This window comes from Cupressus sempervirens, chromosome 9, assembly GCF_028749045.1.
Source record: "Cupressus sempervirens isolate cs-2001-9-10 chromosome 9, ASM2874904v1, whole genome shotgun sequence".
Taxonomy (NCBI): domain Eukaryota; kingdom Viridiplantae; phylum Streptophyta; class Pinopsida; order Cupressales; family Cupressaceae; genus Cupressus; species Cupressus sempervirens.
In genome coordinates, this window is record NC_143126.1 from 760185545 (window position 1) to 760208303 (window position 22759).

General features: G+C 35.1%; 1 protein-coding gene across 2 annotated transcripts in view; it reads left to right on the plus strand.

Moving 5' to 3' along the window:
* The window catches only part of LOC149540900 (potassium transporter 7-like), a 48677-nt gene that overhangs the window by 12567 nt on the left and 13351 nt on the right, over window positions 1-22759 (plus strand). The window contains exons 3-5 of one of the 2 annotated variants that reach the window (XM_089801964.1): window positions 19793-20036; window positions 20134-20382; window positions 20581-20631. In XM_089801964.1, coding sequence (XP_089658090.1) covers window positions 19793-20036; window positions 20134-20382; window positions 20581-20631 — 544 coding nt within the window. The remainder of the gene's footprint in view (window positions 1-19792; window positions 20037-20133; window positions 20383-20580; window positions 20632-22759) is intronic. The other variant, XM_089801965.1, reaches the window with a different exon arrangement.

Genomic DNA, 22759 nt, shown 5'->3' on the forward strand with positions numbered 1-22759 from the left:
AATTTTTTGCTGACAATGCTTCCACCCCTTCGACATGCTCCTTGCAAGGAATTTCTCTATAATTAAATTATAAATTATAAATAATTATATCAGTTAACCTTTCGTCTTAATTCCATGAATTCACAATTAACGATCAACTAACATGTCATCTGCACTTGAAATCATAACAACCAACCAACTTACCATTTCGCCAGATTATATCAAATTAAACTGTCAACTAACTTCATGCGAACCTCAATGGCTATATTTCAAATTAGGTCAAAATTTGGGATGTAACACATTGGAAGTTGCAACTCTTAACTTACACCACTTGTATAAGGAGGTATTAACAATTTTTTTACACCAATTCAGAAATGATCTTGTCTTTGCCATTAAGCCAGCGAATTGCATTTGATTTGCAGTGAATTACAACCTTCATTAGCAGTGAAGCTCTCCTTGAATCAACAGAGAAATCCATTTATAGAGAGTGGCTAATGATCTCACAAATGGATAAATTAAGATTGCAAGTATTAAATGTTGAGAAGCTTAGCCTCATAGTGAATTGAAGCAAATTCCATATGTAATATATGTTAATATATATATTTGTGTTGATGGGTTTATGTTGATATCCTTATATATGTCACTCCAGGAATATCATACCGAGTTGATATCTCTTCATATACTTGAGAGGACAATGTGTTCTACAAATCCTCCCTAGCTAAGAGGGAGTGTTAATGTTGTAGCTTCAGTCGGAGAAATTCGATTTGAGATACATCGTTATTATTGGTAAATCATCATTTTCTATATATATGCGTATTCAAGTAATAATATATATTATTATATATGGTATATAATATACATATACATACATACATACACACACACACATATACATATATACATATATATTATACTAATTATTATTATGAAATATATGTATTAATTAAATGATGATTACACTTTGGAGAAGAGACATGTCTCCTCTCATATTTATATGAGATCCAAATCTGCATTTGGAACATATCTATAACAATGAGAAATATAATTACATTTCTAGAAACGATTTGTGTTATTCAACATGGTATTAGAGCTAGTCTGCAAATGTGAGAAAAAATAGAAGTGATATGGAAAATAATTCATACCAAGGAGGGAAAGAAAATGGATCAATTTATGAAGATATCCTAATTCAATAACAGAGTATTATAAAGTTGATGTAGGAAATGGAGTTCCATTCAAACTAAAAAAATATTCCTCCAACATCTCGTACATCCCAGTCTTTGGCAAGTAAGAAAATTATGCAACATGTATCAAAATTATAACGATGACAAGGTGGAGGAAATACAAGACATTAGAGTATGGCATGTTTGTGGGAGTAAATAGACAATATCGAGGATTCATTATTGGGTTGGACAAACATCCATCCTAATAAGTGTTTCATTAAACCATACATACATTACCTTGCGAGTTAGACAAGTATATCAAGTTGACTGCTAGAGAAATTTTGTACGTGGGGTTAAATGAATTGTAGGATATCCATATATTACGTCATTTGTGTACACTACCATTTTGTCATGTTTTTGTGAAAGAAGTAAAGGCCATAAATAGACATCGTGTGAGTAGTGTGAAGACGTTTGATGCATGTATTCTAATTATGTCTTTGGAGTTTACACCAGGCTCAAACATCTTTCTTTGACAATAGAATCATCCTTAGTTATGAGTTTAATTAGCGATTATGATTTTTTTATTCCATGGAAGAATTGATGATATTGGATTATTCAAACTTGAACACACTTCCAATATGTCTCTTAACTCTAACCTTGTTGGAACAATTTAAATAGGATAGTCAGAATTATATATCTTCTTGAAAGCATTTTGTAGTGTCAATTTGGACCAGTGTGAGGGATTTTGTACCCTTTGAAAACACTATTGTGCAGGCCTCGCAAAGAAAAGTGATAAAATTGGATGACAATGATGATTGACGTGGGATATTTGAGAAATTTATTTACTACAAGAAAATTGTGACATGTTTCTTTTATATAGGGTAAAAACAAGTCCGCGGCTAGAGAAAGTCAATAAACCATTAAATTGTTTCATGGAAGAAAGTAAGCCAAACGGTTTAAGGGACAATGGAATAGGAAATAGTTAATTTAATAACAAGGCGAATTCCCCTTGATGGATTCTTAACTTGTATTTAGTAAGGGGACTCCCTAGTATGCACAATCAACATGTAGCTTGGAGGAGCATTTTTGGTACTGCCAAGTATGTTAGGTGATCGTGCCGAGCTATACGATTTCAACAACCCCTGCAAGTTCAATTAGTCTGCAAGGTGATTGTTTATTGCAAAGACAACTCGAATGAGCATATGTGGTAGTTTACATGATAGATTTAGTACGAAAATGAAATATTGAACACGATCCCCCTGAACATGGCCATCGAAAGGAAGAAAGAGAAATAAATAAGAAAGGCGTTACAAAGAGGTAAGTACAGGTGATGGGTACATGAGAGACCCACCTCTAAGGTACATCACTATAATTTTATTTTGAGATTATTATTATATATATATAAGGATAATTCTTAACATTGCTCTAAGGAAACAATTTTTTGATAAATGATGGAATAAATATATATGTACATTTTTTGAGTGCTATAACAAAGGAGAAGTTCTAATCTAAATTTAAAATTAATAAATTATAACAAATTTTATAAAAGTAATAATAATATTTTATATATCAATATTTTGTAATATAGTCTATTGGAAAAGATCTTATATTGATTCAATATGTACTATAAGAATTATGTGCCTTGATCTTTTCCTTTGAGAATGTTATTGCAGGAAGAGGGAGATTGCAATTTACAGGGAGTCTATCATTTCATTAGAGGCAACCTTGCAAGAGAGGGAGCAGATGGAGGATATGATTCAGTCAACCTATGGTGATCTCAATCATATTGATCTAGAGGGAGTAAACCATGTTGAGATGGATTCTCTAGTGCAATAAATTGCAGCTGTCAAGAGGACTATAATTCGTGAATATATCTCATGACTGTGATTTTAATGGGTCTACCCCCTGTGTATATTAATGGCACCAACATTGCTTGCATCTTTGGCATTAAAACCTTAACATGGTTTGTACACTCAATATTGATCTCTAGGATACCCTGCATATAGAGATATGGAACTTTATGTAATAGTGAAAAGTTAGTTTTGCATGTGAGGATGAAAAATTACACCCATGAGATGGAGGGAGATAGCACCAAACCGGCTACCATCATTTTTTTAATGAGTTGTAGATTCATACATGTGGCACAATCATACTCAATCAAGGTACTGGTGTATTATGGATGAGTTTGAGAAAATGGAAGGACATGTTCGCTTCTTCTGTTAGGCTAAATGAGCGTTTGGACCTTCAATGAACGAAAAGAGCAAGTTGGAACTTAGAAAAGAGTTGTCATATTTGATACAAAATTGTTCAACAATATAAGAATGAGTGGAAATTTAACATTGTGGAGGGGGAACAATAGTCAATGTTCTAGTCCCACTTCATGTGCAGATAAGTACTTCTTACCTTTGAGTTTTACTTTCATCTACTCATTATAGTCTCTCTCTTATTTGTAATTTCTATACATACTATAAAGGTTATTTGCTTTGATCTTTTTTTTATGTTTGAGGATGTTTTTACAGGAAAAGAAAGTTGGTACTTTACACATGCTACCAGATATTGTGCAAACTCAACCTAATGATAGTAGCTCCAAAGACCCTGATGATCAAGATGGATAAAATGTGGCTCTTGAAGCAAACATCTTTGATGATTAAGATTATGAGATTCTTCTACTTTAAGAGGGAGTATGCCATTTCTTTAAAGGCAACGCAGGAGCTTAGAAGATTGATACTTTGAGGGAGTCTAAAAATACATGTATGTGATTGCATGATTTTGATGGGCCTACCTGTATATACATCATGAGGAACTAACGATTTATCATTGAAGGTTGAAAGATTAATATCATATTCAGAGAATTCGAGAGGCATCCTTGGGTGAAGAGAGTCTCAAAGGGAGTAACTGTAGGACTCGACTTCCTAGGATCATTTTTCAAAGGGAGAAATATTGAGATGCAATCCTTTGTGGATGATGTCTTCTCAATGAGGAGAAGTTCTAAGTGATTCTTTGTAATGTGCTCTCCTCTATGAGAGAGAAGTTTGAGGTGAAAACCCTTGTTCCACCCTCTAGTAGCAGCTATGGTGGGTCCACCCTTTGACTTGGTTCATAGTGGATATCTTGCGAGTTACTATATGATGCTATTGTGATTATCTCATGAAAGGTGATAATCTTTCATTGATGTACATATTTAGAGGGGAACTATTGAAAGTGACAATCTTATCAATAGTTGGACCTGTTATCACAACAGATTACATTAAGTTGTCTTGCAATGCCAAAGTTTATGATAGCGAATAGAAGGTAACTATTGTGTGATGATCTTATCAATAGTTGACCTATCTCCTAACATCAAAATGTGTTGGAGCGAGTGTCATCTTGGTTCTTCGGGCTAGATTTTGCTGGACACTTTGATAACCAACTCATCATGGTTCTTCAGGCCAGATTTTGCCAGACACCATGAAAATCAATTTGTTATGGTTCTCTAGGCCGGATCTTGTTGGACACCATAACTTAAATCTATCTTAGACCACACTTAAGGTGGTATTCAAATCGTGTATTATAATTGCTGAAATTCTCTCCTTGCTAAAGAGGGAGTGTTGAGAAATTTAGCCTCATAGTGAATTGAAGCAAATTGCATATGTAATATATGTTAATATATATATTTGTGTTGATGGATTTATGTTGATATCCTTATATATGTCATTCCAAGAATATCATACTGAGTTGATATCTCTTCATTTACTTGAGAGCACAAGGTGTTCTAACAAATCCTCCCTAGCTAAGAGGGAGTGTTAAAGTTGTAGCTTTAGTCGGATAAATTTGATTTGAGATACATTGTTATTTTTGGTAAATCATCATTTTCTATACATATGCATATTCAAGTAATAATAATAGATATTATTATATATAGTATATAACATACATATATATATTATAACATACATATATATATATTATATATGTATTATATATATAGATATGTATTATATTATATATATATATATATATATATATATATATATATATATATATATATATATATATAATGCTAATTATTATTATGAAATAGATGTATTTGATTAAATGACGATTAAACCTTGGAGACATGTCTTTTCAAGAGACACGTCTTCTCTCATATTTATATGAGATCCAAATCTCCATTTGGAACATATCTATAACAATGGCAATATAATTACATTTGCATAAACGATCCGTGTTATTCACTGTTGTTTTAAATGATTGAAGTGACATATGAGTTAAATATAATTCCAAATGAGGAAGAAGGTTTAGATCAGATTGATGAGACTTTTGCAGAATTGGAAAACAATGAGTGTCATGGTTAGGAAGAAACTTTTCTCAGCTCAGATGAAATTTTAGTCTTATTAGACATAGAATATAAAAAATACGTTGAGAAAAATGGCCTAAATTTTTTTTTCTGAAAGCAGAATAGTGGATCAAAACACATTCAAAAGATGTTTGATAAATCCCAAGAAAATAAAATATTCGATGAACCTAGAACTGGTTTTGAGAGTTCTCCAGATTTGTTCCCTGTAATGTGTGGATAATTGTGTTGAACTAGGCTCTGATATCATGTTGAATAACGCAGTTTGTTTCTACAAATGTAATTGTATTGCCATTGTTATAGATATGTTCCAAATGCAGATTTGGATCTCATATAAATATGGTCTAATATATGTATATATGTATATACATATGCATATATACATATGTATATTTATATATATGTATTATATATAATATATATTATAGACTATAATATGTATATTATATACTATATATAATAATATATATTATTATTACTTAAATACGCATATATATTTATAGAAAATGATGATTTACCAATAATAATAATGTATCTCAGATCAAATTTATTTGATTGAAGCTACAACTTGAACATCAAATCTGCTCAATGATGAATCTGATATCTTTTGCTGAACAGTAATTTTGACAAATCTCTTTCAAAATCTGAAGGCAAAGATGTTAAGAGGAATTAAAATTTGGAAGTGTCCAATTGCAATATCCATATATTTTCCAGATTTTCCATAATGACATTTCAGAATTTGTACGAGGAATGGTAGTGGCTTTGGAGCTAGCGTAAATTCTTTTATGCTGATCTGATGCAATTTATGAAGTTGTCGGATTTCTTTTTTTCCTCATGGACCTATTGAAACTCCTTTCTTTGAAATTTCTTTCTTGATTTTGCAAAGTGTTTATTGTTGAAGGAGGGCAAAAAAGTGAGGTGTCGAAGACTTCAAAGGCTTCAGCTGGATGCTATTAGAAGATTGATAATGCTCGAAGATTTTCATATGAAAAATAATTCAAATACGAGGCTGTCCAAGGAAAATTCTAGTTGAGATCAAGTTGGAATCCAAGTTTGCCTCAAAGGAGTATTCCCGCATGAAGACCCCATCGAGAAGTTCGAAGAAGATTACAAGTGCAATCAAATTCAAGCCAAGTTTACAAGATTAATAGATGCAAGTTCAAGTCAACGCAATGGGAAAATTTTCAGAGGACTGAAAGATGAAGCGATTTGGGAATATGGCATCATATAGAATAGGTTGGCAATGTAGAGCATAGCTGGCATAATCGCAGAGTAATCTACGATTAGTCAAAAATCACCGAGTATTTCTGCCAGGCGAGTTTTTTTGCCAAAAATCACTATTTAAAAAACTCAGCAGCTTGAAAAAACTCGTTGATAAATGGTAGAGTTTAAACGACTTGCCCACGTGCACAAGCTAGTGATATTACATTTCTTCTTGACCAGTTTTCATTTGTGCGTTTTAATTAAATTTTAGTGGGTTTTTAGGTTCCTAAGTTTTTTTGAAAAACTAGCCAGTTTTTTCCCCAATAAATTTTTGGGGCTTGGCAAGTTGTTGCTGAGTGAGAGTTTTCCAACTTTGATGTAGAGTATTAAGATATGTTTTCTCTTTATCGAAAGATTAAATAAATCTATGATGAGGTGGTACCTAGTTGTCTTCTCCAATAAGAAAATTCCAATTTCAAGCATAGAAAATTGAATCATGCCAAGTGTTCAATTTTCTCATCGGCTATCAAAAGCTTTGTAAGTTTTTTATTGGCCCATAGGGTGGTGCCATTATGTAATTGGTTGATATTATGGTAACCCTAATTAGGGTTTGTAGGGAGAAATCTTGGCCCTTTATCTTGAATCGAGCATGGGACTTTGTAATTGAACGAGTATATAAGGTCAAGGACTTCTCGTTGTAGCAATTAGCAGAGTTAGTTGAAAGCTAGAGGTAGAGTAGGTTAGCTAAGGGAGAGACTTGATCAAATTGTTGCTATGATGCTATCAAAGTAATTGATAATAAATTGTTGGCTTTTCATGCATTAAAGAAAAAGATAAATAGTAGAATTTAAAAGGATGGTCGATCGCAAAATTTGGGTTTAGAATTGCTAGAAGTTTCTTGGGCGGTTAAAATCCCCCTACATAAAGAAGACCCGTAGGGTTATTTGGAGCAGATATGATGGTTTGGCTTGTAAATCATTGTAATGAAAATGCTTATCTGGTTGCAGTGTGTCATTTTTTTGAACGTTGTAATGTCATTTCATTCTAGATAATATAAAACAAATATCATGTTCTTGCTATTTGTTATTTATTTCTTTGTTCTGTTGTGTATGTTATGTTGTTAAGGGGTGCACCCTTCATCAAATGGTATCAGAGTAGAAGTTCTTGAGTGTGTAGAGAGATTGCCAAACGTGAGCCAATTGCACTAGAACTGTGGTTGTTGGTTGAGTGAGAAGAGCGAAAAATGCCTCCATGAAGGAACTGTGGTGGAAGATTAGCGGGTGTGATGGAAGAGGGTTTCAAAGCCCTCTTGAAGCAAGTACACGCCTTACAAAAGGAGCTGCATAGAGGAATCAATATTAGGTCAAGAGATGAAAGTGAGGATGTATTCATAGGACAAGTTAAAGAAGATCATCTAGAAGAGACTAGAGACTTAGAGGAAGATAGGTTTTTAAGGGTTATTTCTAGAATTGAAAAGAGACCTAAAATTGAAGTTTCGCATTTTCTAGAAATCTAAATATGAAAGAACTAATTAAGTGGCTCAATGATATGGAAGAGTATTTTGAGTGTGAAGAAGTAGATTGTGAGAGGGTTAAATTTGTGAAGGCCAAGCTGAAAGGTCATGCTAAAATTTGGTGGGAAGAGGTTCAATTAGAGAAAAATAGAAGAGGGAAGGAAAAGAGATCAAGATGGGATCGAGTTGGAGAAATCAAAGAGGCAATTCATTTTTGTTGACTATGGGCTTGATTTGCTGAAGAAAATGCAAGGGTTGAAGTAAGCTGGAAGATCTTTCCAAGAATATATAGAAGATTTCTATCAAGACCTCATTAGAACAAGTGTTGAGAAGCCAACAAGGAGAAGTTTTCCCATTGCAAACTTAAGGCTGAGATCCAAGACTTGATAATGGTAAGAATGACCACCATTGAAAAAGCATATCAATTTTCTTTGAAGGTAGAAGAAAAATTAAACAAGAAGTTTGAGAGTGGACAAAGTGGAAGAGGTCATGGTGGAAAGCCTAGTGGGCGGTCTTATAGAAGTTGAAATGAAGACCAAAAGAAGAATACTGACTCTATTAGTGGTTAGAATCAGAGGGGAAATAATTCCTATCATCCAATCAAAATAACCAAGATCAGAGAGGAAGAAGAAGAGGGCAAGGTCCATAAAGAGGAGGTTTGCGTGGGACATGTTTCCATTGCAGAGAAGGGGGGCATTAGGATTATTGGTGTCCCCAACATCAAGGAAGGATAAACAAAAGACCAGAAGGAAATACATGAATTACACATGTAGATGAGAATTTTGAGTCTTCATATTATGAAGATATCGAAAGAGGTGAGGTCCTCATTACTAGAAGAGACTTGTTGAATGATTAGAACAAACCTAAATAAAGGAAGAACTTGTTTTGCACAAGCTGCAAGTGTATTGGTAAGGTATGCAATGCGATCATAGATGATGGTAGTATTGATAACCTTGTTTTAGAGGAAATGGTTAATAATTTGAAGTTAGAGAGAAGGAAGTATTCAAATTCCTACCAGAGTGCTTGGTTGTAGAAGGATCATAAGGCTTTGGTCAGTGAAAAATGTTTGGTAAAGTTCAAATTTGAAAACTATCATGATGCCTATGGATGTTTGTCATTGGTTGCTAGGGAGACAATGACAATTTGATAACGGAAGAGTTTGTCCCGTGAAGATCTTGATTTTGGAGTGGCTTGGAGATCTTGTACATAACCCGTAACTTTGGATAGGACAAGATGGTTGGACTTTATAATTTGGGATGGTATGTTATTCAGAGGCAATCAATTGTGCATTCCGAAGAGTTTCATGAGGGAGAACCCAATAAAGCAGAAGCATAGTGGAGGATTGACTAGACAATTTGGTTGGTGAGCATTATTATTGGCCAAAGGTGCATCAAGATGTTAAGAAGTTTGTTCAAAGTTGTAGAATATGTTAGATGAAAAAAGTTCTAAACAAAATATCAAGGTTATATCAGCCATTACTTGTACTTGAGAAGCCGTGGGAGGATATTAGTATGGATAGTGTTCTTGGTTTACCAAGGACTTAGAGAGGGCATGAATCCTTTTTTGTGGTGGTAGACAAGTCTGCAATGATGACACATTTCATTCCTTGTAAGAAGACTAATGATGTTATTCATGTGGCAAAATTATTTTTTAGGGAGGTGGTGAGACTACATGGTCTACCAAAGAGCACAATTTCAAATCGAAACACCAAGTTTGCTGGGTGCTTTTGGAGAACACTATGAAAGATGTTAAAGACATTTGAAGTTTAGCTCAAAACACCTTCCACAGACTGAGGGGCAAACATAAGTGGTGAATAGGAGTTTGGGGAATCTGTTGTGGTGCTTGGTTGGATATAAGCCAAAGGGATGAGATTTGATTTTACCACGGGCATAATTTGCGTACAAATTCTGGGAATAGGAGCACCGATAAATCACCATTCCAGATAGCATATTGAAGTAGTGTTAGAAATAGATAAACTTGAGGGGGGGGGGGGGGGGGCTTGAATCAGTATTCTACAAACTTTTGCCCACAACAAAATATTGTTAATTAGTTTAAAACTTGCATATGAAAGTAAACCAACAATGCTGAACAGTAAATATAACCATGCACATAGAGAACTCATAACACCATTATTTGTTAACTAGGGAAACCCTAGCCAAGGAAAAACCTTGGTGGGGATGATACCCACTAGATGATTTAGTAAACAATAGGATTTTGTTAAGGATATTGACCTTGTCTATGAAGTACATATAGTGTCTCGAGTCCTTGTTAGAAGCCTCAACTTTGTTAGGAGTTGGTGGATCAAACACAATGTATGCAAGAAGAGCCCATTGCCCTAACATGCAATTATACAATTTAGTTCTTCACAGGAAAAGATATACATACAATACTTTCTGTTTGCTGTATTTCGCACTTGCTCTGATCATACATCAGATTTAGTTTACATATTATCAATCACAAATCTCGCATATATCATATATATGTCGCACAGTTCATCATACATCGCACACTTATCTTCGCTAGATAAGATCTTTACTTATACCTCTCATATTCATAATTCATTGCTTAGTCGGTCTTCATGCTTTCGCACGCTTGGCATAATATGAAATAATTAATTGAATAATATACACATAGTCGGCTCATCATGACTAAGCAATAATTTTCTTACCAAAATAATTCTTCAAGTCGTACAATCCAATTCTCTGCTATGCTCTGCTCTGCTCTGTTAAATACTTGTATTGGTATTTCAATCACATCTCGCACTGTATTGTTCGTACACACCTGCTCATTGGTATATGTCATCATGACACTATCATAGAGCTTTCCTTAACTGCACATAAGCCAACTCGCAATGCGTTGTCCGTACACATCACATTCTGTTCTCTGTGCTGCTGCAAACTGTCTAACACTTAGGCAGTTTTCTATCTCTAAATGCATAAATGAAATGCTGAATATATGTTTCCATAAATGACAACACTCAATACATCTATCTGACCATATTGCCAACAAGTATTCCCAGAAATGCTTTAGAATTAAGGATTTTGGAGAAAGGAGAGGCAAGTAGTGTCAAAGTTGAAGACTTTGCAGAACACTTCAAGAATTTACATGAGGAGGTGAGGAAGCATATTTACAAAATGAATACACAATACAAGACTAAGGTAGATGAGAAAAGACGCATAAGTTGTTCCAAATTGGAGATGAAGTCATAGTTCATTTGAGAAAGGAAAGATTTCCACTAGGGACATACAATAAGCTGAAAATAAAGAAATTTGGACCATGCAAAATATTGAAGAAGCATGATTTAGGAAATGCTTAAAAGTAGAGTTACCTAATGAACTCAATATTTCACTAGTTTTTAATATTTTTGATTTGACAGAGTATCATGAAGTGTGTGTTGAGGATGAGATAATAGGAGCACAATGAGATATTACAACACCTACTGCAACTCTAAAGTAGTTAGAGGACATGTTGGATAGTCATGTTGGCAGAGGCATAAGAAACAAAAAATATGAGGAGTGTTTGGTCAAGTGGAACAAAAGACCTATTGAAGTTTAATCATGGCTATCAAAGGAGGATTTAACTGCCTTGGTTTTCCTCTAAGTAGTTGAATAGTGACAAGGTCACTTCTCAAATTACCTCGGGTGTTTGATGCAAGAGCATCTGGGGTGTAAGAACAATCTTGCAACACCCAAAAAATAGCCTTTTTTTTCCAATAAGGGACTATCTTTGTGTAGAGTTCTTATTTTTGGAAATTTTACTATTTTTAGTAAGTTGTCTGCTTGAGCTTAGAATGTTCTAATTCCTTCCTTGGAGTTTCACTCTAGTTATCAGCCAGCTAGTAAAGTTTCATTGCAAGCTCAAGTCAGGTTTTGAAGATATTGAAACTTTTTGGTTTTAGCAGAGGGGTACAAAAATTGTGAACTCAGTTTTGAAGGTTGTAGAGGCTCCCAAAAATGGTCAAACCTTGGTGTGAGTGGCGCTTTACCTCTCAAGCTTGTAGAGTATTACATGACATTTCCTAAATGGGGCTATAATAATCAATTTGGTCAACATGCAAAGAGTTAAGGTGTTTAAAAGTTGCACTACTTAGAATAGGAAAGTAAAATTCCTTCAAAAATTCATCCAAGTTCCAAAAGTTGTTAGGGGCATTTTCCAATGTAAGAAAAGATAAATAATAGAATTTTAGAGACGATCAACCTCAAAATTAGGGTCTAGAATTTCTAGAACCTTCTTGGGCAATTGATTCCCCCTTTATAAAAAGGGTCAATAGTGTTATCTGGGGCAATTCTGATGGTGTATATGGTAGCTTTGGCTTGAAGATCATTGTAATTAAAATGCCCATGTCGCTACAACATGTCATATTTCTGATTGTTGTAATGTCATTTCATAACATATAATAGAAGCAAATTTCTTGTACTTGCGGTTGTTGGGTTCTTGCAATTTTTTGTTTGTTTCTATATTTTATTGTGTGTGTGTTGTGTTGTTAAGTGGAATACCCTTAATCAATGGATTTGGCTTGGAAGACTCAACGTTTTCACTCCTGCCACAACTCATACACTATGGTAAAGGGGAGGATTTTAGACTACCAAATAATCCTTTATTGGCCTTCCTAGGCCACATACCAAACCAAGCTTTGAGGTCTTGTGGGACTAAACTTTGGATGTCCAACTTTGCCATGAAATATTACCATCACGCTTCAATGTATGGGCAAGCCAATAATAAGTGATCATCTTTCTCCTTTGACTTGCACAAGTTCCATCTTTTGGGTTCTAGGATATTAAGTTTTCTGTGTCTATCGTGGATCAAATTTCTTCTTTGAATAAGTAATTATGCAAAGACCATTGCCTTAGGCAAACTTATGTTTGCCCTACACTAATTTGGTTGGCCAATTTTGCTTAGCTAGGGTCACCTCTTTCACCTCGTTTCCAACTCTCACCTTGTACTCTTGAGTTGCCGAATTGCCTAAACATACATCAATCTCATTGGATGGTGAGAAGCTTTTGTTGTTTAGGGCGTCTTGTGGGGCTTCTTTTTTCTCCTTGGGGACATTTGGATTCTCAAACAAGTATTAGTTCCATTGCAAGTATCCATTTTAAATATTCTACTCCCCAAAGTTGACTTTGCTTCTCCATTCTTGAGTGGCCTCATTTTTATAACACTCTAAATTTTGTTTTTTTCAATGGTTGATACCCTTCCCATGAATCCAACCAAAGGGAGCACTCCTTCCATTTATGACTTCCTATGTTTTATGCTTTTTGATTATGTCTTTGCACTCTAGGATGTAATTCCAAAATGCTGATGCCTTGGTAGATTTCTTGTGGTTAGGATATAAATGGGCTAGTCTAAATTTAACTACTTTCCTCTGAGGATTTTCACCCTTTAGTATATAAGTTCTAGACTAACTTGCACCCGTGGCTAAATTCATTATACTCAACTGTCTGATTCTTGTGCCACCGACTTCTTGCAGCATACATATCTTATCCCAAGAAATGAGTGGGAATTTTCGATGATCCTTTGTCCCACTTCAAAAAAATACCCCATAATTTGAATTAGTATTTCCTCCATTGCCTTTGGAATTTGCATGTAGGACGTATAGACTTAGATAAGACTGGTTTCAAGATTACGATTCTTCCTCCTAACATGAGCCATCTTGCTTTCCACATTTCATCTTATTCTTGCAGCCGTTTAGCAAATTTTCCTAGTGACATTTTTTATTGATCTCCACACAGAGTGGCATCTCCAGAAATCTTCCTAGGAATTTTGCTACTCTCAGATCTAAAATTCTGGCAATATCTCTTTGCAATCTCGGTTGAGTGTTTAGGAAAATGCTTATGAATTTCTCTAGCTGATGCTCTGATTCAAAGCCTTGCAATATTATCTAGGAGTGATTCAATAACTCTTGCTTCAGACCCACTGACAATATCAAAGATCATGGTATCGTCAACAAACTGCTAATTTGTCATTAGGTTTAGGCCCAGAGAAACTTATCCTGTTCCATTGACCTGCAGCTCTCAGATGAGTAATGCTCCTTCCTAAAGCCTTAGCCATTATAATGGAAAGGAAGGGTAAAAGAGGATCACCCAATCTTATTCCTTGAGGGGGCAAAGAATCTCGTGAGGCACTGTTCACAAAAACAAGAGTTTTGGGGCATTAATTCAGCTAATGATCCAGTCTATGCACTTGGCATTGAAGCCAAACTTTTAGCCATTTGCTAAAACTTGATTGTCAACTAGATCATAGGCCTTTAGAATATCAATTTTTATCATCATACTTGCTGCTCTGGCTTTCCTTGTTAAGTGTATTGCTTTATGTGCAACAATTGTGCTGTCTATAATTGAGCCCCTAGGGGAGAAGCTGCTCTGTTCCTCTGATATGACATCCTTGAGCACCCCTTTTCGTCTAATAGCTATGATCTTTTTGATTATTTTATACTATATAGATAGTATTACAAAGAGCAATTGGTTTGAACTCATTCATGCTTTGAGCATCTTTTTTCTCAGGGATTAGAGCAAGCAAGGTGTGGTTCAGAGCACCAAGCGTAGTGGTTTTTTTTTTGGATCCCTGAGCAGCCCCATATAGATCTTCACTAACACTTTTCCAAAAGTGCTGAAAAAAACTGGGTGGAAAGCTGCCCGACCCTGGGGCCTTATCAAGGTTGGCTGAAAATTAGATCTCCTACCCTCTTCCTTTGAGATTTCTTTGTAAAGTTGGACATTTTCTAAATCTTTGATCAATGTTGTATATTTTCCAATTGCAATCTCTTTTTAGTCGTTCAGAGCACCAAGCGTAGTGGCTTTCTTTTTGGATTTCTGAGCAGTCCTATATAGTTCTTCACTAACACTCTCCCAAAAGTGCTGAAAAAAACTGGGTGGAAAGCTGCCAGACCCTGGGGCCTTATCAAGGTTGGCTGGAAGTTAGATTTCCTAACCTCTTCCTTTGAGATTTCTTTGTAAAGTTGGACATTTTCTAAATCTTTGATCAATGTTGTATATTTTCCAATTGCAATCTCTTTCTAGTCAGTGCTCATGAGTTTCTTTGTTCAGAATTGCTTCAAAATATTTGATTGTCTCCCGATTTACTTCCTCCAAGGACTGTAACAGTCCTGTCTTATTTGATTTCAACTATCCTCTTCCTATTCCTATTGACAACTGCTCTTTTGTGAAAGTATTTAGTGTTTCTGTCTCCATCTGCCAATCAGAGTTTTCTTGATTTTAGGCGCCAATAGCATTCCTTCCTAGCCATTAGTTCTTTTAATTCCCGTGTATACAGTTTTCTACTTCATAGTCACCTGTGCTCATGCTTTTTTCAATCATTGCTTCATTTAGGATAGCTTGATCTTTTTTCGCTGTCTTTGTTCTTGAAATGCTCACCCTTTCAGATATTGAGTTTGTTCTTGATGTGACTTAACCTCTTGTGGAGCTGATAGAGTTCAAATTGATTTCATATATTGACTTCATTCCACCAACTTTTAACCAAATCATATAAATTTGGGTCTCTAAGCTGCACACATTCAAATTTGAATGGACTTTCAACTAGGGGGTCCTCAGGGCTTATGATTAGCTGCACTGGAAAATGATTAGACCCTGGGTAAGGCAGAATGGTAGCCTCTTGTGTGTCTGGTTGGCTGTCCCAATTACCATAGAGAAAAAAAATTGGTCCAGTCTTTCAGAAATTCTTGTAAAACCAGCTTATCCTAGTGTAAATGCAATTCTTGGTTTACATATCTCAACCTATATTTATTTGCGAAGCTTGAATGTCCAATTGAACCTGAGAGAGATTGTGGAGTCCACCCCATTTCATAGAATTGCTTAGTGTTGAATTTAATTATTAAAGTCCCTGCCAATTGTTCTTTTCTCTTCCAAGGCCTCTCAATTTGTGATATGATGCCACGTGTCTCTTTTCCAATGGTTGTATTATGTATACATTGACAAGAAAGAAACCATTATTCTTCTGCAAAAGCTTACGTCTCATAAACAGCCAATTCTGATTTTCCTCTTCCAAAATGCATGATATTGTTAGAGATTCCAGACCATGCCAAGACCTCCCGAAGCCCCTATTGATTCCACAAAAGGGCCATTCCATTTTCTCCATGTGCTCATTCTAATAGTGCTTTCATCCTTACTCCATTTTGTCTCTTTCAAAATGACTAGATCAGCTTTACATTGGTCAATGGTGCTTGACCAGGCACCATTTGTTAGGGGTATTGATGCCTCAAACAATTCATGTTACGAGTTTCACAGCATTACAAAAAAAGGAGAATCTCCTTCCTTGATCTCAATTTGCTCTGCCCCTTTGCATTAGCAGTCATTTCCGATTTTACTTTGTTCTACTCTGAGTTAGGTTTTATATTTGGTTTTTCCATCTCGGATTGAGATTGTTCAATGCTCTTCTTTTGCCAGGATCTCCCCTTCATCTTCAAGACTCCTCTTCTTCTGCTTTTGAATCGATGTGTACATCTGTTTCATGGTTAGATTCTCCCTCTAGAGTTTTAAGAGAAGTGGTATCCTATTTTTCACCATTAGGGCATTCTGTTAATAGTGCATCTTATTCTGATGGTTCTTCCAGCTCCGTATTTGCCACCATTCCTTCTTCTGCCAAGTTGTTTTTTTCTCTCTGTGATCTCCCCTGCCTACACTCCTCTCCTATCATAATCTTGCTGAAGACTCAAAAGTTCCAATCTTAAAGTGAGATTCAATATGTATTTCTCCTTGTACAAGACCTCTGTCTCCTTCCTGGAGTTTCCATTTTTGTTCCTTGTAGGATATTGATTAGAGGCTTTATCTGTTGTGTGTGTTTTTTTCTACTTTTCTTTTGCCATTAGCAGTTGCTCACTCTAGTTGGAAGGTTCCTCAATGGAGAAATGTTGCCTCTTTCTTTCTGAACTCTATTACGATCTTATTTCACAGGAGTCTACTTTAGAGCCATCATGATAACCCAACATTCTAGTTGTCCATGGCTTCTTGATTTACATGTGGGACATAAGACTGTTTAATCTTCCCTTTTTATCTTCTGTCTCTATACACCCAGATTAGTATGAGTTTTGTTTTCTTGTGAAAGGGGAGGATGGGGCACACTGTGGCATAAGACCCAAATTTTTTGTCCTGCATTTTTCTAGCCACCTGGATGAAAGGTCCAAGTTTTGTCCCAGTGTTAGCAAGAATGTCCTCCCAAGACTCTACAGGGAGATTGTATAAGCAAATCCATACTGGCCTAGCTTCAATCTCTTGATTCCATGGATCAAAATTTGGGCTCCATTCTTTCATGAAAATTCCAGTGCCACCAGTTAGTTAAGGTCCACTATTCATTACACTCCAGCTTTCAATGTTGGATGGAAATTCTACTAAGGGTAACCATTTGGCAGAGCACAAAGCAAAACATTCTTCCCCCAATTTTTATGTGACCAGTTCCTAATTGTTCCCAATTCTACCAAATGCTTGTCATCCTCCCCCCATTTAATAAACATCCCTACATCTTCCAATCATGATATTGAATTTTCCATTTGATTTCCCTCTATGAAAATACAAATACACTTAGCTAGGGGTTTGTTAGGGTTTTGAGTCTCACCTTGTGGATTGGTCGATTTATGCTGGGAACCCATTTCTAGATATAGTTTTCCTTTTCCCTTCCAATGTCTGCTTGTTTGGACCCCTCTCACCGGCTTCCAATTGAAATGATCCATAGTTCTCCAATTGCTGGAAGCTTCCGCCCTGCTTCAGTTGTCTTGCCAAAATCATCAAAACCCTTGATTCCTTATTCCATCTCAGTGAAATAAATCTGCAAATTGTCTTTGTTGCCCACAATTCTGATTAAAATTGTCAGGAAGGGCAATCCTAGGTGCCTTCTGTTCCCTTGTGAATCTAAAGGTGTTAAAATGGTGTTGCTTCCCCAAGTTCCTCCATCCATTTCAGAATGACTTTGGTTCATTTGGTTGCTAGAGTCTTGAATAAAATGTTGATGGGTCGCTCTGCCCACCATTTCTTTCTTTCTCCCATTTTGCCTGATGTGTGCCTTTGCCCTAGTGGAATTCTGTTTAACCCAGCTAAAAAGTTCAGACCTGGTTGTGGTGCCTAAAACTCCATTCCTCTGTTTGCTTGAGCTTGAATATCCTTATCGGTATTTCTCTGTATGCTTTGTCTACCCATCTGCCAGTTTGAGCTGCCCCCTTTGCTGATCCTTGTGGTTTTGCTTTTCGTTCCTACTGTGCTTCGTTCTGCGAATTTGTTCCTTGTGTGCCATAATAATAAGACAAAAAGTATGAACAAGTAATATAAGATGATATTAAAATTTAATAATACTATAATAAAAAAGATATTATAATAATAACTTAATATTAAATAAAATATAGTATATAATTGTTACACGTGTATTATAATATTAATAAATAGATTATATTAATATAAGATAATTATATTATCTATTTTATTAATTTACTAAAATTCTATATTATATTATATTATATTAATAGATATTATAATCTTAAAAATAATTATTGAAATGATAATTGAATTTCGTATTGAATAAAGGAGAAGAATACTCCTTATATAAGAAATTACAGAAGATCTTTCCATAAACACTTGAGAACTAAAGACAAAATAAAAAGATACTAGGTAATAACTTAGTGATTTATAGAATAGAAAGCTACTAAAAACTAACAAAATGACTTAAATAACCTTTCTAAGCTATATATTACAATACTACTTTAATAATAAATAATTATCATATATTTGTACTTGTATATATTATATGACTTTATTATTATATATTAAATTTTAATATTTTATTAATATATTATAATAGCGGATATGATAGTATTATATATACTTACCATATATTTAAAATATGAACATTATAATAATTATATATACATGCAACTATTGCTAGGCCTTCAAGAACAATTTTTAATCTTCTCTCTCAATTTCTTTGCACTCTACCTCACTTCTCCACTATTTATGTTAATCCATAGTTGCATGGAGACACGTTTCCCAACCCCTTGGGATGCATGTCGAAGAATACGATGTGTCTCCTGCCTCGGAGAATTTTGCACCTGGTTAATCATATTAAAAATGGCATTTCCAAGTATTTTGGAAGATAGCCATACTTGTCTCCAATCAACCTTGTATCAATCCCAAAGGCTATATTATATAGCTAATTATTCAATGTTAAACTCCATCTAGTTTTATCTCTAATATCCTATTGGCTATCCCTTAAACCTCCTATAAGGTACAAGTGCTCGTATCCATTCTGTCCATTTAAATTTTACATTGATTTAAATATAAGCTGTGTGGCATTGAGTAATCATTCTCACTATCAAGTGATTTTGTTGCTTTTAGTTGTTATTGAACTTATATATTGATGACAATCTTGAGTTTTTGAACTTAAAGATTGATAATAGCGTTGAGTTATTAAACTTATATATTGATGATGATGATGTTGAGCTTTTGAACTTACACGTACATGATATTTTTTTATTTCTTTATTAGCATTTCGCTGTATTAGTTAATAATCATGCACATTTTCTCTGTATTATTTTCAATTGTAATTTCTGTGGCATTATATTGAGTCTTAATTTGACTCTATTGTCTGAGCCAAGATAGTATCTGACAGGTTTCATGGAAGAGTTACTACAAATCAGTTTTGCTCTTGGCTTACCAAAGCTTTGGGGTGGTTTATGGTGATTTAAGCACATCTCCACTTTATGTCTACAAAAGTATCTTTAAAGGGAAGTTGCATGGGTATATGGATGAAGAGACAGTATTTGGGGTCTTTTCAACTATCTTTTGGACGTTCACTTTGATTCCTTTAATTAAGTATGTTGTCATTGTTTTGAGTGCAGATGACAATGGGGAAGGTAACAGAATAATACTTTTCTTTGCATTACTAAATGTGCCAAGCTAATATCAATTTTACCAGTAGAACTAAATACATTACCTTTTTCTTTTGAAAAGGAGGGACATTTGCATTATATTCACTTCTTTGTAGACATGCGAAGTTGAGTTTGCTTCCAAATCAGCAAGCAGCCGATGAGGAGGTCTCCACATATCATAAGTTTGGGCAGGCAGCTCAGAGTTCAGGAACACCTACATTGAAAAAGTTTTTTGAAAAGCATAAAAAAATGCGTACAGGTTTACTTATTGTGGTTTTGGTAGGCACTTGCATGGTGATAGGAGACGGTGTTCTGACACCTGCAATATCTGGTATGATAATTTTTTTTGAAGTCAACTATTTTCTTACTCTGCACATCTCTGAGAAGCATAAATTGGTATGAAAATGTGGAATGGCCCCACTTTTGCCAGCCATCAAACATATTAGGACAATTAAATTAAAGAAAATAAGGGTGACAAATTAAAATAATTAAATTGTTAGCTATTTTAATCTCGGATATCTATTTGCAGTTCTTTCATCAATGTCAGGGCTCCAAGTACGCACTACAAAGCTTAATGATAGTAAGTAAATTCTTCTGCTTAAAATTATGACAAGTGGTATGGCCTCTTTACTTGACTTGCATGCTTCGTTTTGGTTTCAAAAATCTTATGCATGTTTGCTTCATCCAGGCAATATGGTATAGATGGCCTGGTTTAATTCTTAGAGTTATTTTTTCTCCCAAATAACGTTGAATCTCCACAGGAATTCAGGGTTTTAATTTGCAAATTGTTGACAATCCACAAGAATAGAAGTAGAATATTTGCCAATCCTACCAGAAAAATCTGAAATACTTGTGCTCAATTGTCAAAGAAGGCTCCTTGTTTTCCCAAGACAATTTTTTTTCCTTTTAAAGATTTTTGCAATTAGATGCAATAGATAATCTATTTTGTAAGCTCTTATACATTCAATTCTTGAGCACAATCAATATACAAAAATGGAAGGATTCAAGATATGCACGCTACACTCAATGTACTAATTATGATATTTTTTTGGTAGCTGTACCAATTATGAAAATTATATGAATGAGATAATGGCCATTTATTTAAATGCATATAATTTTCTAAACCAATTCACAATATATACATCATTATTTTGGCACCTTGAATTATGAATGATAGATAAGACATGATTTCTATCTATGCTTAATATGTAATTTCCTAACCATGGGCACTTATTGTTTCCTCCAATTATATCACACCTCAGAGTGGGCCCTTGGTCAAGAGCATCCAGGCTGACAAGCAATCAGCACCCCTAAAAATGTTTCCCATTTGTTTTGTTTTGTTTTGGCTTGGTCTTGGCATCTCTTATTCAAGCTCTGTGGAGTATCATTCACACCTTAGCTCTAAGGCATTAGTGACCTCTTTATGACACTTTAAAGGCATACTATGAGACGGTAAACTGTTCAATATAACACTCGTGAAAATATGGTTTCTCGAAATTCCATGATTACAGGGTATGTTTAGCATTAGAAAGCGGAAAAACAGATCAATTTACTTTTGATAATAATTTAATTGCTTATCAATCTTTTCAGTTTCAGAACATGGAAGACAAGTTCACGGACATATTATTCAAACTGGAAGTGATCAATATGCATTCTAAAATAGTGTCATCAGTACAATGTGTGCAAGCAGAGAAAAGCCTGTGATCTGTTTGCCTCTAAGAAATGTGGTTTCATTGCAGCATGTACAACATGGATTTGTTGAAATAAATACCACCGTTCTCCTAGCAGATGTAATGATCTGGGCTTAAAATGATCAAAATAATTAAATCTCCACTAAGGATATTTTGTCAAGCAGTTGGCATGTAACCCAGATCTGAAACTTTGATACTGCTGCCAGTAAATTCAACTCTAGAAAATGCAGAAATATGGCAAAAGGGACTTGCAAATAATGTGAAAGTATCGGAAATAACAGTCCTGAATTTATACTATCCTTCAACAGCAGATCACATACACAATTTATCTTTTTAAATCATGAAGGAGTAAGCTCTGAATGAAGTCCAACGTATTCAATTTGGTTTACATTACTACACAAGTATACAAGCACAAACAAATGATAAAAGGGAACCTGATAACAATCGCAGCTAGTTGGGTGTCCAAGGCATGCTTTAAAGACTTCAGTTTTGGTAGTGCCAACGCCCAGTCACTCTCACGTCCACACAGTTCAGACTTAGTGTCACGTCCTTGGCCTGTGACCTCCCTGCAAATGAAAATGTGGCTGCCGTAATCAATCTGCCTGCTGTTCTGAATGTCCACTCCTATCCGCTATTGCTGCACTGAAGGTGACGCATGTGAAGTGTACCCATGGTAAAGCTTGGAGTGCTTGTCTGCTGCTGCTCACTGTCACGTGCAAAGCTATTGCCGTTGCACTGCTAGTAGAACGTAGACAGAGAAGACTTTGGATAATATGGAACTTGGCTCACACAAAGTCTGCCAACACTATCTTAGCTAGTATGACAATCTATTCTGTTTGCCGTCCAAACTCCAAATGATATGACAGAGAAGACTTTGGATAATATGGAACTTGGCTCACACAAAGTCTGCCAACACTATCTTAGCTAGTATGACAATCCATTCTGTTTGCCGTCCAAACTCCAAATGATCAGACAATGTCATATACATTTCAAGCTGCTCCCAGTCTGTGATGTGAA